The sequence below is a fragment of the Pristiophorus japonicus genome, chromosome 1, assembly GCF_044704955.1.
Source record: "Pristiophorus japonicus isolate sPriJap1 chromosome 1, sPriJap1.hap1, whole genome shotgun sequence".
NCBI classification, from domain to species: Eukaryota; Metazoa; Chordata; class Chondrichthyes; family Pristiophoridae; genus Pristiophorus; species Pristiophorus japonicus.
Window position 1 is genome coordinate 295,531,047 of NC_091977.1, and position 16,675 is coordinate 295,547,721.

Here is a 16,675-nt window from a genome sequence, read left to right on the forward strand (position 1 = left end):
TAATAAAGACTGACGTCACTGTTACTTTAACCTCCCTGTGTGCAGTCTCATCTGTGTTAGGAACACAATAACTGGCGACGAGAATACGAATCCAACGCAAAGATGCAGCAAACTGGGTATCCTGGAGAAGTTCTCGGGGGGTGAGGACTGGGAAGCCTATGTCGAACGGCTAGACCAGTACTTTGTAGCCAACGAGCTGGACGGAGAAGGAAGCGCTGCAAAAAGGAGAGCGGTCCTCCTCACGGTCTGCGGGGCACCGACCTACAGCCTCATGAAGAATCTTCCGCCTCCGGTGAAACTCACAGATCAGTCGTATGAAGAGCTGTGTACACTGGTTCGCGAGCATCTTAACCCAAGGGAGAGCGTGCTGATGGCGAGGTATTTGTTCTACACGTGCCAGCGATCTGAAGATCAGGAAGCGACGAGCTACGTCGCTGAGCTAAGGCGACTTGCAGGACAATGTGAGTTTGATGGCTACCTGGAGCAAATGTGCAGAGACCTTTTTGTACTGCGCATTGGCCACGAGACCATCCTACAAAAACTTTTGACTGCAGAGATACCGACCCTCAGTAAGGCGTTTATGTCCACCAGTGATAACACCAAACAAATCTCTCAGCACACAAGTGCTAGCAATGTTCATAAATTAACTGGAACTGTGTTTGCGAGCAGAAATGTACAGGGCAGAAACCATGAGTCTGCAACTGCCAGCATGCCTCAGGTGACCCAGATGACTCAAAGTCCGCAACAAAGGATGAATGCAAGGCAATTCACACCTTGTTGGCAATGTGGAGGCTTCCATTCAGCCTATTCATGCCGCTTCAAAGGGTATGTTTGCAAGAGCTGTGGAACAATGGGGCACCTCCAACGAGCTTGCAGACGAGCTGCAAGCTCTGCACAACCTGCTAACCACCACGTAGCAGAGGAAGATCGATCCATGGTGGATCAAAGCAATTTCGAGTCTCAGAGAAAGGAGGCAGATGCTAAAGAATACGGGGTGCAAACATTTCCGACGAAATGTCCACCTATAATGCTAAATGTAAAATTGAATGGCTTACCCGTAGCCATGGAACTGGACACTGGCGCTAGCCAATCCATCATGAGTAAAAAGATGTTTGAGAGACTGTGGTGCAACAAGGCACTCAGACCAGCCCTGAGCCCCATCCACATGAAACTGAGAATGTACACCAAAGAGCTTATCACTGTCCTAGGCAGCGCCACGGTCAAGGTCACCTACGAGGGCACGGTGCACAAACTGCCACTCTGGATTGTCCCGGGCGATGGCCCCACACTGCTTGGAAGGAGCTGGCTGGGCAAAATCCGCTGATACTGGGATGACATCCGAGCGCTATCACATGTCGATGAGGCCTCATGTACCCAGGTTCTTAACAAATTTCCTTCCCTTTTTGAACCAGGCATTGGCAACTTTTCCGGGGCGAAGGTGCGAATCCACTTGGTCCCAGAGGAATGACCCATTCACCACAAGGCGCGAGCGCTACCTCACATGATGAGGGAGAGAGTGGAAATCGAGCTGGACAGGCTGCAACACGAGGGCATCATCTCCCCAGTGGAATTCAGCGAGTGGGCCAGCCCGATTGTTCCAGTACTCAAAAGTGATGGCATGGTCAGGGTTTGCGGCGATTATAAAGTAACTATTAATCGTTTCTCGCTACAGGACCAATACCCGCTACCTAAGGCAGACGACCTATTTGCGACGCTGGCAGGAGGCAAGACGCTCACCAAGCTCAACCTGACTTCGGCCTACATGACGCAGGAGCTGGAGGAGTCTTCGAAGGGCTTCACCTGTATCAACACGCACAAGGGACTGTTCGTCTACAACAGATGCCCGTTTTGAATTTGGTCAGCTGCAGCGATCTTCCAGAGAAACATGGAGAGCCTATTTAAGTCGGTACCACGCACGGTGGTTTTTCAGGACGACACATTGGTCGCAAGGGATGATCCCAAGGGATCCCAGCATCCCTTGGGAGCACTGTATATAAGCCGGCCCCTAAGGCCTGTTTCTCACTCTGGAGTGTCTTAATAAAGACTGAGGTCACTGTTACTTTAACCTCCCTGTGTGCAGCCTCATCTGTGTTAGGAACACAATAGTGTGTCAATTTGTGCTGTGCTGCCACTCGGTGTTTCATCTGGAAGCATAAATGGGAGAAGGGCTGCCATGAGGGGGAGGTGTGGTATTAACGCATGGAGCCTGCAACTAGCACACTTTTGGACAGGAAAGCTGGCGCATTCAAATGTTGAGCACATTCAACGACTGCCTCATTTACCAATGCTGCCCACATCAGCGTCACAGGTTCTGCTGCCCACAGGGGGCATGTCATCTGCAAGCATAAATGGGAGAAGGGCTGCCGTGAGGGGGAGGTGAGGGATGAAGGCATGGAGGATGCAACTAGCAAACTTCAATGAAGGAAAGGAACAGTAGGCGTGGCACATTAAAGGAGGGCCTTCACTTACTCACACCGGCGTCAGCATTACCGTCGGCCACAGAGAATGCAGCATGGCCAACGTCTGAGCCCTCTGCTCTAAAGTTATAAGCACCTGTGTGTCTGCGTCACCACCCCTGGTCATCCTTAGCTCGGCTCTATTGTGTGCCAGTTTAACCTGCAAAAGAAAGAATGGTTAGTGAGTACGACTGTGATGACACATCAGAAATGAGTGCGCAAGTGTTTGTCTTTGACATGCAGCTGAAAGTGTGAGACGAAAGGGAGCCTCCATTGCGAGGACATATATGTATAGAGGTGTGAAGAATGAAATGCTGCTTGAGTGATTAAACAGTGAGTATGGGAAATAAGCGCATGCTGAAGGAGAGTCTCACAGTTGCAAGGTCAGCAGTTGGTGGAAGAAGTACTCACTTTCATAAGCCGGAAGATGTCGTGGAATCTCTTCCTACACTGCACTGGTGTCCTCTGATATATGGAAGTGCCTGACACCTCCTGTGCTATCTCATTCCAGCCATTATTTATGACCTGTCTGCTTGGTCTCCCTACATCTGGAAACTGGCCATTAACCCTCCACACCTTGCATCAGGGCCTCGAGCTCCACATCTGTAAACCTATTCGCCCTGCTTCCTCGTCTCACGCCAGCCATCCTTCAATCCACCTCCTTCCCCCCTCGAGGCCTAGCTGCAAACCCTGGTCTTTAAAAAGGCCAGGGAGCAGCTGACTCGTTAGAAACACATACCTGCATGCTGAATTTCTCGGTGGGAATACCGCTCCAATTAAGACAGCCACACCGCTGAAAAATGCACTTTAGAAGGGTTCCTTAGTGCTGGAACCCATTTTTTCACTTTTGGAGCTGAATATGGATCGGGCTATCGTCAAAAAAATTTCGGCAGGAATGGCCCCAAAAAGTGAGCAGGAGTGTCAGCTTTCGAGCGGTGCTGAATTGTGACCCCAGGGAGTCCCTCTTGGAGTCCCTATTCATGGTGGTGTAGGGAGTGAGTGACTCTGTTGATCAAGGGCAAAGAGTGGAGAGAGAGAAAAACTGTTGAGAGGGGAAACATTTCTTGAGGAAGGGCATCTCTGGCTCTACTAGCCGCATGAGGGTCAGTTGCTATTGGAACTTTATGGACCCACATTATCTTTCTCAACATGAGCAACATTGTGGGAGATCCACAAGCAAAGAAAAATGGGACATTGTTGCCAAGAGCACCTTATGATGCTATATGCCTTCAAGTCCTATAGCGATATTGGATGATAATATCATAGTCCTTCATCTCGCTGCCTCAACACTACAACACTTGATCAGCCAGCCATTATAGAAATGTATTCTTCATTTTTTTTTTAAAACACTGGTACATATTACATAAGCATGCAAGCATCTTGGACTGAGTGACAAGTCTGTAATTCAATTACCTTAGCCTCGCTCTGGTAGTTTTTGGCATTATTTGAATCACAATGGATGTACTGCTTCATAACTTAGTTTCAGAAAAGTCATTCTTGTGTTACAAATAATTAGGTTGTACAGTTCTAGTTTATACTTTGCAATCTAGTTGAAGAATAATGTTCATAAAGACATTTTACTTGTACTGGATTTCTTGTTTTCATTCTATTTATATTATTAATGATTGCAATTTTATTGAAAACATATATTAATTATTATTCCTGGTAGTTAATATGCTTATAGTCTGAAGAGTTGCAGGGATTTTAGTACTGAAAAGACTAGTCTATAACTCGTTGTTTGTATATATTAACTGAATAATGTCACTAAATTGATCTGTATTACATTTTCCATTAGAAGTATAAGTAAAATTAGATTGTCACTAACTGTCAGCTGTGGCTCAGTGGATAGCACACTCTCACCTGAGTCAGAAGGTCATAATTTCAAGTCTCCACTCCAAGGACTTCAGCTTAAAATCTAGGCTGACACTCCAGTGCAGTACTGAGGGAGTGCTGCTATGTCAGAGGTGCCATTTTTCAGATGAGTTGTTAAATCGAGGCACCATCTGCCCTCTTGGGGATGTAAAAGATGCAAGGGCACTATTTCGAAGAAGAGCAGGAAAGTTCTCCTCGGTTTCCTGGCCAATATTTATCCCTCGACCAAAAATAGATGAACTGGTTATTATCACATTGCTGTTTGTGGGACCTTGTTTCAGCCAACGTGATTTGACAACATTTGAAAATTTAAAGAAAACATGACAATAACGTGGCTAAGGCATTGGTTTATGGTTCCAGTTTTTGCGGGTGGGTGTGTTTGAATCCCACAGTGGCGCTGTAATGTGGAACTCGAGTAGTCGACTAGCATAGTTACATTTAAGGGGAGGCTCGATAAAAACATGAGGGAGAAAGGAGTAGAGAGATATGTTGTTGAGGTTAGATGAAGAAGGTAGGGAGGAGGTTCGTGTGGAGCATAAACACCGACATGGACCTGTTGGCCTGTTTCTGTGCTGCAAATACTATGTAATAGTTTGATTGTTGTTTCCCTAGGGCTTTGGAGCTGCAGCCATTTTCTGTAAAACCTCTCTTGCGACGTGCCATGGCCTACGACTCCCTCGAGCGATATCGCCAAGCTTATGTGGATTATAAAACTGTTCTTCAGGTGGATAGTAGGATCCAGCTTGCAAATGACAGTGTCAACAGGTGAGGACAATTACACTTAACTAGTGTAAAGGTTTTAGACAATTATTTTTTGTTAGGTGTATAGACAATAAAAAGTAAATACTTTCTGTATACTTTTATAGTTTTTAATCACCCAGCCCTTGGCCCTGCACAAGTTTTACTCTGTTTTGCTTACATATTTTGTTTGTACTTTGCTCATTCAACAAAAATGGAGAGTCATCCTTACAAGGTGTTGGTACATTTATAGATTTAAATAACAAGCAGGCTTTTAACCTACAATGCCCTCATTCATCTGCAACTTCCATGAGGTGTAGTCTGATCTTCTTTGATAACTTGGGCAGAAGATTGGTGGAACCCCAGGAGAAATGGCGTAAAAGGCAAAAACATCTGTTTACACTGTTTCTCCAGGATTTCTGCCTATCTGCTGCCAAAGCTGCAGTGGGAGATAAAGAGAACGCTGCGGAAATCTAAAGCCGTTGTATTTAAGTCTAAATTATTTTAGGGAAACGTTTAAATTTATAATGAAGTTTTCAATCCAGATCACACGGTTGTCATGCCCACCATAATTGATTCAGAAAAGGAAAAGATGACAGCAAAGTGGATTATCCAGTAGAATATAGCTTATTCAAAACTACAACTACAAATTTGGTACATAGCAATTGTAAAGCTAGATACAGGTCTAAATTTTAATTGGGAAGGCGGGGTGGGGGGCTCCGAGACCGAGTTTCCCGCATGAATTGCGTGGGAAGCCTCTTTTGCACCTGAAGTCAGCTAGATGGATGGGTAGGCCTTCCGCACCAGGCCACAGAGAGGCGAGAGCGAGGGATCACGTGGGGGCCGGGGAGTGGTCGGAGGAGCAGGAGAGGGATCACAAGAGAATTAGGGGCGGGCTGGAGGAGTAGGGGGCGTCAGAAGCAGATCAGCGGGCTGGAGGCAGCCGGAGGAAGGGAGACAGGGAGAAAGAGGAGCGGGGGGAGGATGCCTCATGGGGGGAATCTGAGGCCTAAGGGAGGGATCAGAGTCTGAGTGAGGAGGGTCTCCGATGGCCGGGGGTGGGTGAGGCAGTGACCCTGGATCCAGGAGGTAGGTGTAATGGCACTTACCTCCTGAATCCAGCAGTCCTCGCCTTGCATTAGCTGGCAGGTTTCACAAGGCGTGCAAAACCCAACCAGCTAAAGTTAAATTCAAAATAAAGCTTAAAGCAGAGGCTTCCAGCCTCATTATAATTTTTTAATAGATGACCCGCCTCCTGGCAGCGGATTAGCTGCCCATCCTGCCTCCGTTAAAACCAGAAATGGGTGAGACGGCTTCAGGTTGGGATTCAGATTTTGAACACTAACTACCCACATGCCCCCAACCTACCAGTTGTGTTTGGTTAAAATTTCCCCCATAAAATACAAGTAATAAACAGCAAAAATTATTCCCTGTGTCACAGAATGTAGGGTGGAAGGTCATCTGATTTTCTGATCTCAGCCATGCCATGGTACAAGAAACTCTGCTGAGACAGGTCAGTCACTTCCTTAAAAGAGGATATTGTAAGATGACTAATGTTCCAGATTATGAAGGCAAAACATAGAAACATAGAAAATAGGTGCAGGAGTAGGCCATTCGGCCTTTCGAGCCTGCACCACCATTCAATATGATCATGGCTGATCATACAACTTCAGTACCCCATTCCTGCTTTCCCTCCATACCCCTTAATCCCTTTAGCCGTAAGGGCCACAGTTAACTCCCTTTTGAATATATCTAACGAACTGGCCTCAACAACTTTCTGTGGTAGAGAATTCCACAGGTTCACAATTCTCTGAGTGAAGAAGATTCTCCTCATCTCGGTCTTAAATGGCTTACCCCTTATCCTTAGACTGTGACCCCTGGTTCTGGACTTCCCCAACATCGGGAACATTCTTCCTGCATCTAACCTGTCCAATCCTGTCAGAAGGTTATATGTTTCTATGAGATCCTCTCTCATTCTTCTACATTCCAGTGAATATAAGCCTCGTCGATCCAGTCTTTCTTCATATGGAAGTCCTGCCATCCCGAGAATCAGTCTGATGAATCTTCGCTGCACTCCCTCAATAGCAAGAATGTCCTTCCTCAGATTAGGAGACCAAAACTGCACACAATACTCAAGGTGTGGTCTCACCAAGGTCCTGTACAACTGCAGTAAGACCTCCCTGCTCCTATACTCAAATCCCCTCACTATGAAGGCCAGCATGCCATTTGCTTTCTTTTCTACCTGCTGTACTTGCATGCCTACCTTCAATGACTGATGTACCATGTCACCTAGGTCTCGTTGCACCTCCCCTTTTACTAATCTGTCACCATTCAGATAATAATCTGTCTTCCTGTTTTTGCCACCAAAGTGGATAACCTCACACTTATCCACATTATACTGCATCTGCCATGCATTTGCCCATTCACCTAACCTGTCCAAGTCCCCCTGCAGCCTCCTAGCATCCTCCTCGCAGCTCGCACTGCCACCCAGCTTAGTGTCATCTGCAAACTTGGAGATATTACATTCATTTTCTTCGTCTAAATCATTAATGTATATTGTAAATAGCTGAGGTCCCAGCACTGAACCCTACGGCACCCCATTAGTCACTGCCTGCCATTCTGAAAAGGACCCGTTTATTCTCACTCTTTGCTTCCTGTCTGCCAACCAGTTCTCTATCCACGTCAATACATTACCCCCAATAACATGTGCCTTAATTTTGCACACTAATCTCCTGTGTGGGATCTTATCAAAAGCCTTTTGAAAGTCCAAATACACCACATCCACTGGTTCGCCCTTATCCACTCTACTAGTTACATCCTCAAAAAACTCTAGAAGATTTGTCAAGCATGATTTCCCTTTCATAAATCCATGCTGACTTGGACCGATCCTGTCACTGCTTTCCAAATGCGCTGCTATTACATCTTTAATAATTGATTCCAGCATTTTCCCCACCACTGATGTCAGGCTAACCGGTCTATAATTTCCTGTTTTCTCTCTCCTTCCTTTTTTAAAAAGTGGGGTTACATTAGCTACCCTCCAGTCCATAGGAACTGATCCCGAGTCGATAGACTGTTGGAAAATGATCACCAATGCATCCATTATTTCTAGGGCCACTTCCGTAAGTACTTTGGGATGCAGACAATCAGGCCCTGGGGATTTACCTGCCTTCAATCCCATCAATTTCCCCAAAACAATTTCCCACCTAATAAGGACATCCTTCAGTTCCTTCTTCTCACTAGACCCTCGGCCCCCTAGTACATCCGGAAGGTTATTTGTGTCTTCCTTCGTGAAGGCAGAACCAAAGTATTTGTTCAATTGGTCTGCCATTTCTTTCTTCCCCATTACAAATTCACCTAAGTCCGACTGCAAAGATTGCCTTCACTAATCTTTTTCTCTTCACATATCTATAGAAGCGTTTGCAGTCAGTTTTTATGTTCCCGGCAAGCTTCCTCTCGTACTCTTATTTTCCCCCTCCTAATTAAACCCTTTGTCCTCCTCTGCTGAATTCTAAATTTCTCCCAGTCCTCAGGTTTGCTGCTTTTTTGGGCCAATTTATATGCCTCTTCCTTGGATTTAACACTATCCTTAATTTCCCTTGTTAGCCACGGTTGAACCACCTTCCCTGTTTTATTTTTACTCCAGACAGGGATGTACAATTGTTGAAGTTCATCCATGTGATCTATAAATGTTTGCTATTGACTATCCACCGTCAACCCTTTAAGTATTATTTGCCAGTCTATTCTAGCCAATTCACGCCTCATACCGTCAAAGTTAGCTTTCCTTAAGTTCAGGACCCTAGTTTCTGAATTAATACAAACGTACACACACAGTCCATGATGTTTTCCACAGATATTGCCAAATAGTTACTTTGGCACTTTCCTCGGTTTGGTAGCCCAACACACAGGAATAACAGGAGGATTGTTGAGGAGAAAGTCTGGAGCTTTGACCTGTTTAACCCTGGTAGTTATTTTTTTCATGATCTGTCTGCAAGAATTCATTAGTTGTTGACACATTGGAATGCATTTAAAAAAATCACTGTGTGGTCGCATTTATCTGTATTAGAAGCCTGGGTTTATGTTGCAGGCTGTCATGCTGTAAGAGACACATGGAAGTCCCATCCTGTTACTAATGTGTATATTTCTGTACACAAGAACTGCCACACAGTTGAGGAAGAGGTCCAATGACCTCACAAGGCTGGCCAAGGTCATTCAAGCCATTGCTGCCAATCCACAGCCTCTACCCCTGCCAGAGGCCTCACCCACCTCCGTACCTACTCTCATACTTTTTCTCTGTCATCATCTGGGTTTCAGGAAAACTCATGTAAGCAACGGGGAACTTCTGCAAACACTGAATGTGTGATTAAACAGCACATTTCTGTACACAATGTGCACATTTCTCTAAAACTGTACATTTCTGTACACAATGTTTTTTTTTTTAAATAGCTAATTTTGGTAAAATGTCAGAATTTCAAAGATGTTGAGTACAGTGTATCTGTGAACTCAACATTTTGGCTCCATGTGATCAATGTAAATATTGAAGCATGTGATTCAATATTTATTTTACCATTCCATGCAAAGTAAGGGCAGTGATTCACACCAAGTTTGTATTTAAAGTGATGTGTACGGAGGAAAGTAAAAACATGCATGTTGGTATGATCACATCCATTGTGCTTAGAGTTCATGACTTTTTGGCCTTAAAGGAAATTCTGCCTGAAATATTTATATAAATATCATGTAAAATGATTACTTTAGGAATGCCAAGATCCTCAGTGTCTTTGGCTGTATTAAAGAAAATGCTGGGAAAATTGATCTGGCTGAAATCCCAAGGCAGAGAAGCATTGCATCTGGATAAAGTAAACAACTGCGCTGGTTCCTTGACAATCAGCCAAACTCAAAAATAAATTTCTGACTGAGCAACTCTGTAGACTAGCGCTCATCATGTTGCTCTCCCAACCAAATTGTTATGAGTTTGAGGTCCAGCTTTTTCAACCCAGAGGCAGGAGGCATTTTTGCATATATGAAAATGATGGTTTTCAAATGCATAACAATGTGGTTGGAAAATTCAAATGGTAAAGTAAATTTATACTGACAAATATAGCTCACTATTGCACACTGAGAAATAAAGAATGCAACATTGGTATACAATGGATGGAATACAATTAGCATAAGAGTATGTAAAAAGGGTTAGGAATAACAGTAGGTGTCACTTTCGATGTCTTAGCTATGTGGCAAAGTAACCAAAATGTTGGCTTTATATGGCCAAGACAACCTCTATACAATTTTTCTTATTCATTCATGGGATGCCGGTGTCGCTGGCAATGCCAGCATTTATTGCCCATCCCTAATTGCCCTTGAGTAGGTGGTGGTGAGCTGCATTCTTGAACCGCTGCAGTCTGTGTGGTGAAAGTACTCCCACAGTGCTGTAGGTAGGGAGTTCCAGGATTTTGTTCCACCAACGATGAAGCTATATATTTCCAAGTCAGGATGGTGTGTGACTTGGAGGGGAACTTGGAGGTGGTGGTGTTCCCATGCGCCTGCTACCCTTGTCCTTCAAGGTGGTAGAGGCTGTGGGTTTGGGAGGTGCTGCCGAAGAAGCCCTGGCGAATTGCTGCAGTGCATCTTATACATGGTACACACTGCAACCACGGTGAACGGAGGTGGAAGGAGTGAATGTTTAAGGTGGTGGATGGGGTGCCAGTCAAGCGGGCTGCTTTGTCCTGGATGGCGTCGAGCTTCTTGAGTGTTTTTGGAGCTGCAATCCATACAGGTGAAGAATATTCCATCACACTCCTGACTTGTGCTTTGTAGATGGTGGAAAGGTTTTGGGGGGTCAGGAGGTAAGTCCCTCGCCACAAAACAGGCAGCCTCTGACTTGCTTTTGTAGCCACAGTATTTATGTGGCCAGTCCAGTTAAGTTTCTGATCAGTGGTGAGCCTTCGAGGATGTTGATGGTAATGCCATTGAATGTCAAGGGGAGGTGGTTAGACTTTCTCTTGTTTGAGATGGTCATTGCCTGGCCATCAATTCTACAAGGGATATGCTAGGTTTTGCAATATACTGGTCTCCTATCACATTGCTTCTGGGTAATTCAGGACTTGCAGCATGGTAGTTGTGTGCTGACCAGCAAATTGACTTGAGGGCAATGTTATGGTGCTGTTGTTGGTCGAAGTTTTAGAAACAGTATGGCAGATTTTTAGGCTAATAGTAGGCATTACCAATCCAAAACTGGGGAGAATCAGTCATACCTTATCTCTATCCATTTCTCACATCACGTACATTTCCGTAGGAAAATGTGATGGTGCAGGAAGTTACTGCCGAAACAGGAAGATCAATGGAGCAATTTCAGGCTGCACCTGAAGTACTTTGCACTCACCCACACCAGAATCTAGACCGAGGCATGTATCGCCATTCTTCAGAGGAGCTATGCCAGTGATTTAGAAGGGATGCCATGACAGAGTTATGCCATATGCTCCAAACAGATCTGCAGCCAAGCTGTTTCACAGGAACAGTAATGCAAGTGAATGTCAAGGTTACAATTGCCTTTAACTTTTATGTTTCTGGATCATTTCAGGATGTCACTGGAGATATCAACACCATAAACTGATCAGTTATCCACAGATGTATAAAGCAAACGACCAATACCTGTTTGCTCTAGCAAGCAACTTCAACTTCCTCTTGGACAACCAACAGCAGATATGCAATTTTATAGATTGCATTCAATATGGCCCATCATGCTTCTTGGCAAAATGTCACTATCTATGTGAATAGGAAAGAATTTCACTTTCTCAATATTCAACTTATTTGCAACCATCAGCAGTGCATTCTGAAGTTAGTGTTAATTTCCCAGGCAGTTGTCACAGTGCCTTTGTTTTAAGACAGTCCACCATACCTCCAGCAGGTAATTGATTGGACCAAACTGGAGAGGAAAAGGCCATTGCTCGGCCCTCTCTCCCTCCATCAGGATATTTTGGGTCCTTCCCATCACGACTCGGGACAACCATCAATCTTCACTTTGGCAGTCTTGGAGAGGGACGGATAGGAAGAAAATGAGCTGGGAACCTGGGCCCAGACTCTTCACCAGCATTTACATGCAGCAGAAAGTGAAGGGGTGTCGGTGGCAGTCCCTGCAGGTGAAGGGGGAAGGAAATATATTCTGCTCAACCAGTCTGTTAGCATTTACCCCTCCAAACAAGCAGTTTTCTCACCCTATTCCCATATCCCCTCATTCCCTTTTCCTTCATAGACCTAAGCCAAGCTAATCTTGAATGTTGACATAGTTTCTGCCTCAGCAATCTGCTTCAACCACTAACCACAGAAGTGAATTCCACAGTCTCACAACTGGCTATGTAAATAAGTTTCTCCTGCCCTCTGTTCCATATCTCAACATTTAATCTTGTATATATGGTCGCATATTCTTCATCCCTTAACTACTGGAAATAGTTTGTTTCTATCTACTCTGTCCCATCCTATTCTGATATATTGCCCCATAATCTGCATTGTTCTAACAAAAGTAAGTTAAGATGGAGAGAAATTGGGTTGCCTCGCTGCCAGTCTTGCCCTCCTGCTTCTACCACTATCCTGCCCAATTTGGACTAGAATAGCGGAGGAAAATCCAGACATAAGTCTGAGAGTAGCTCTTGGGAAATCAAGGCTCTCCTCAGCAGCCATGACTTATGACACCTCTGTGGAATCCAAATACACCAGCTGAATACAGAGACAAATTGCATACCAACTAATCGCTGAGCTCATCATTGCTATGTCAAAGCAGCACTTCAGGTGCTCAGATAGATCTGGGGGTGTGCTGCTGTGCTGCCCAGCTAAGATTTCAAGGATCGTGATAATCTGGTGCTCGATGTAAAATTATGTCCTGGAGAAGGAAGGCCCCCATGTGCAGCAAGGGGAACCCCAAGAGGAGCAACAGTATCCTGAAGAGCCTTCAGAGGAGAACCCATTCCCAACTGCATGAACCATTCAACAATATGACACCTTCTCTTAAGTAGGAAATGTAGTTGTATCATTAATCATCTTGTCTACATCTTCCCTACACCATCCACAAATGTGCCTTCACTTGCAATGCCTTACATTCTCATGTAACTCACAAATATGCTGTTATGGCACCTGATGAAACATACAGCAGACTTTTGCAAGAGCATTCCCCATGCACATTAAAATTCAATGCAAACCAGGTTATTAATAAACAAACCGGTCATGTATCTAGGTTTTGCTTCCACAACGTTACCCCTTGGTAACTGATGCATTTGGTCTTAAATCTAGGCTGTTGCTTCATATCGATTCTGTCTCAATATAGGGGTATGTAAGATGACTGGCTGCTCAGTGTGCATAGGTGAGGATCACCTCTTGAGACGGAGATGACACACCACCTCAGGGCAGCTGAGTTCTGAGATAAATCTGTTGCAGAATGTGCCATTTCTGCTTTTGTGTGGGCAGTCCGGGCCTGCGTGCTTTCTAGAACTTAGCAAGCTTTGGAGGAGGCTGGAGGAATGGTTTGAAGGGGTTGGCAGCCTGAGAGACAGTGCCATCATCTATGCCCATTCCAGCCATGCCTCTGCTACTGGGAACTGCCTCACCATGGCCACTGATCGGTGTGACTGCAGATCTAATGGCACCAATCAAATGTCTGAAGCCCTGCCTCGTTTGTTCTCTCTAGTCAATCTCCAAGCCGATTGAAGTTGGAAGGAAGAGCTTATTCCACTCAGGCCTCTGTGGCAAAAACCTAAGCATTAATGGGAGGAACCCGAATTGTCCGAGGGCCTCTTGCACAGGCCAGCAATCCCATTGCAGCTGTCTGAAATTGGCACATGCTCCACTTTGGAATAACTATGATGTAAGGCTGCATACATGAAGCTCTAGGACGATTCCAACTATGTTATCATGTAAGGCATGCTGCTTGGCATGGTCTCCAATGCCTACGCCAATACTTGTTGCACAGAAAGCCATCTTCCTTCTAAAAAAAAATATCTCGAGGTCCAAATACCCAGAAGCTGAAGCAGGACACAAGTTGGCACTGCGACCAGAAGCTTTCTCTTTCTCTTCTGTAACCACCAGCAACTCCAACTCACTTATGCTATGTGTTTAACCTAGAGGATTCCCATCTAGCTCATATTTCCTTCTAGATAAATTCCCCCATGAAGCATGTGTTTGTAGCACATGTAAAGAAAAAACAATTACAACAATGTCCTTATAAGCAGTCTTCACTTGTAGCTTTAGTAGAAAGAGTGACATAGTAGGGAGCTTAAATATGTGATTTGATGTCAGTAAGAGAATTAAGAACAAGGAAGAGGAAGTTTAGAATAAACCCTGAACTGACGGGAAGTCTCTTACTTCCCCATCTCTTGCATTCTAGTGGCCTCCCTTCCCAGAATTAGGTATTTTTCCTCATACGGAGTTAGAGAGCTAAAGTTAAGGGTCCTCCACTGTAACTGTTCTTTCTTGTTATGAGTTGTGTAAAGCTGATCAGTGTAAACAAAAGATTTTGGTTTTGGATGTGGCGTACTTAAAAGGAAATCCCGCAGGAACATTAGATGCAATTAACATGAAATTAAAGACTGGGTTTATTATAAACATGCTTGTACAATAAAAAGGTGACTATAGAAGAAAGACAGCTGGAAAGCAAAACAGGAGAGAACTTGCATTCATATAGTTCCTTGTCTCATCTCTCAAGATGTCCCAGAGCACTTCACATACAATAGATTACTTTCAAAGGCAATCGCTGTTGCTATGTAGGGGAACACAGCAGCCATTTTGTTCACAGCAAGGTCCAACAATTAGCAGTTAATGCCAGTTAGTCTATTTATGGTGATATTGATTGAAGGAAGAACATTGGGCAGGACATTGTGAGAACTTCCCTGCTCTTCTTCAGATAATGTGGGATCTTTACTATCCACCTGAGCAGACAGATTGGGCTTTGGTTTAACATTTCATCCAAAAATGTAGGACAGCTAATTGGCTCTTGTATTTTTGTAGATGGGGACTACAAACCTATTAATTTTGGGCGTAGTTAAAGTTTGAATCCCTAATCTGCCTTTAAGGGCTAGTATCAGAAGACCCACTTTGCCACCGGAAGTGTACTTGTTGTTGACTGTGTGTTGGACAAAGATGGCAGGATTGCCGGGGGAGCCTGGCGTTTCACCTCAAAGTGACGTTCCTATGGAGAGGGGTGGGCTTCCCCTCCTAGCAAGGATAGATTGATGCATGGGCCTATGGTGACCATGCTCAGGGGCCCCAGCCAAATATAGGGTCCCCAACCCATCAGAATCAATCAATGAGACCAAAATGGGGCAGAACTGGATTCACATTCCCACCACCCCATCAGTAGTTCCATGCCTTATTCCATGTTATAATGTTGCGAAGAATAGTAGTAAGCCTGAGGATTGGGAGAGTTTCAGAAACTAGCAAAGAATGACCAAAAATTTGATAAAAAGGGAAAAAATAGACAGGGAAAACTAGCAAGAAATATAAAAACAGATGGTAAGAGCTTCTAAAAGTATGTAAAAAGAAAGAGAGTAGCAAAAGTAAACATTGGTCCCTTGGAGGCTGAGGCAGGAGAAATTATTATGAGGAATAAGGAGATGGCAAAAACATTAAACAAATATTTTGTATCTGTCTTCACAGTAGAAGATGCAAAAAGCATACATAAAATGGTGGGGAACCAAGGGTCTATTGAGGGTGAGGAACTTAATGTAATTAATATAAGTAGACAAAAAGTACTAGAGAAACTAATGGGACTAAAAGCTGATAAATCCCCTGGACCTGAAGGCCTACATCCTTGGGTTCTAAAAGAGATGGCTGCAGAGATTGTGGATGAATTGGTTTTGATATTTCAAAATTCCCTAAATTCTAGAATGGTCCCGGTGGATTGGAAGGTAGCAAATGTAACACCGCTATTCAAGAAAGGAGGGAGAGAGAAAACAGGGAACTACAGGCCAGTTGGCCTTACAACAGTCGTCGGGGGAAAATGCTGGAATCCAATGTTAAGGAAGTGGTATCAGGGTACTTAGAAAATCATAACATGATTAGGCAGAGTCAACAGGGTTTTATGAAAGGGAAGTCGTGTTTGACAAATTTATTAGAGTTTGTCGAGGATGTAACTAGCAGGGTAGATAAAGGGAAACCAGTGGATGTAGTATATTTGGATTTCCAAAAGGCATTCAATAAAGTGCCACATAAAAGGAATCATGTGATTGGAGGTAATGAATTAGCATGGATAGAGGATTGGTTAACGGACAGAAAATAGAGAATAGGGATAAACAGGTCTTTTTCAGGTTGAGTAAATTGGGTCTATACTCATTGGAGTTTAGAAGAATGAGAGGTGACCTTATTGAAACGTATAAGATTATGAGGAGGCTTGACAGGGTAGATGCAGATAGGTGGAGGAATCTAGAACTAGGGGGCATAGGGCCCGAGTTTGGTGTACTTATCGTCGGCTGCCGCCGAGTTTTCTCGGCAGTCTCGATGGTATTTGGACACTCTCCCCTCCAAGTAAGTTTCGCCGGCGGGGAGAGAAGACCGCTAGGGACCGTCCGGTGGCGTGCGTCGGCATGCAACACCCACAAGAGTCCTCCCGCCCTCTGCGTCCCCAGTTTGGTCCG

At 44.5% G+C, this 16,675-nt stretch overlaps 1 protein-coding gene across 4 annotated transcripts in view; it reads left to right on the plus strand.

Annotated features, from left to right (window-relative positions):
• LOC139270934 (sperm-associated antigen 1-like) overlaps positions 1-16,675 on the plus strand; it is a 180,349-nt gene that overhangs the window by 139,134 nt on the left and 24,540 nt on the right. For all 4 annotated transcript variants that reach the window (XM_070888476.1, XM_070888475.1, XM_070888474.1 and 1 more), the window contains one exon: positions 4,941-5,093. In XM_070888476.1, coding sequence (XP_070744577.1) covers positions 4,941-5,093 — 153 coding nt within the window. The remainder of the gene's footprint in view (positions 1-4,940; positions 5,094-16,675) is intronic.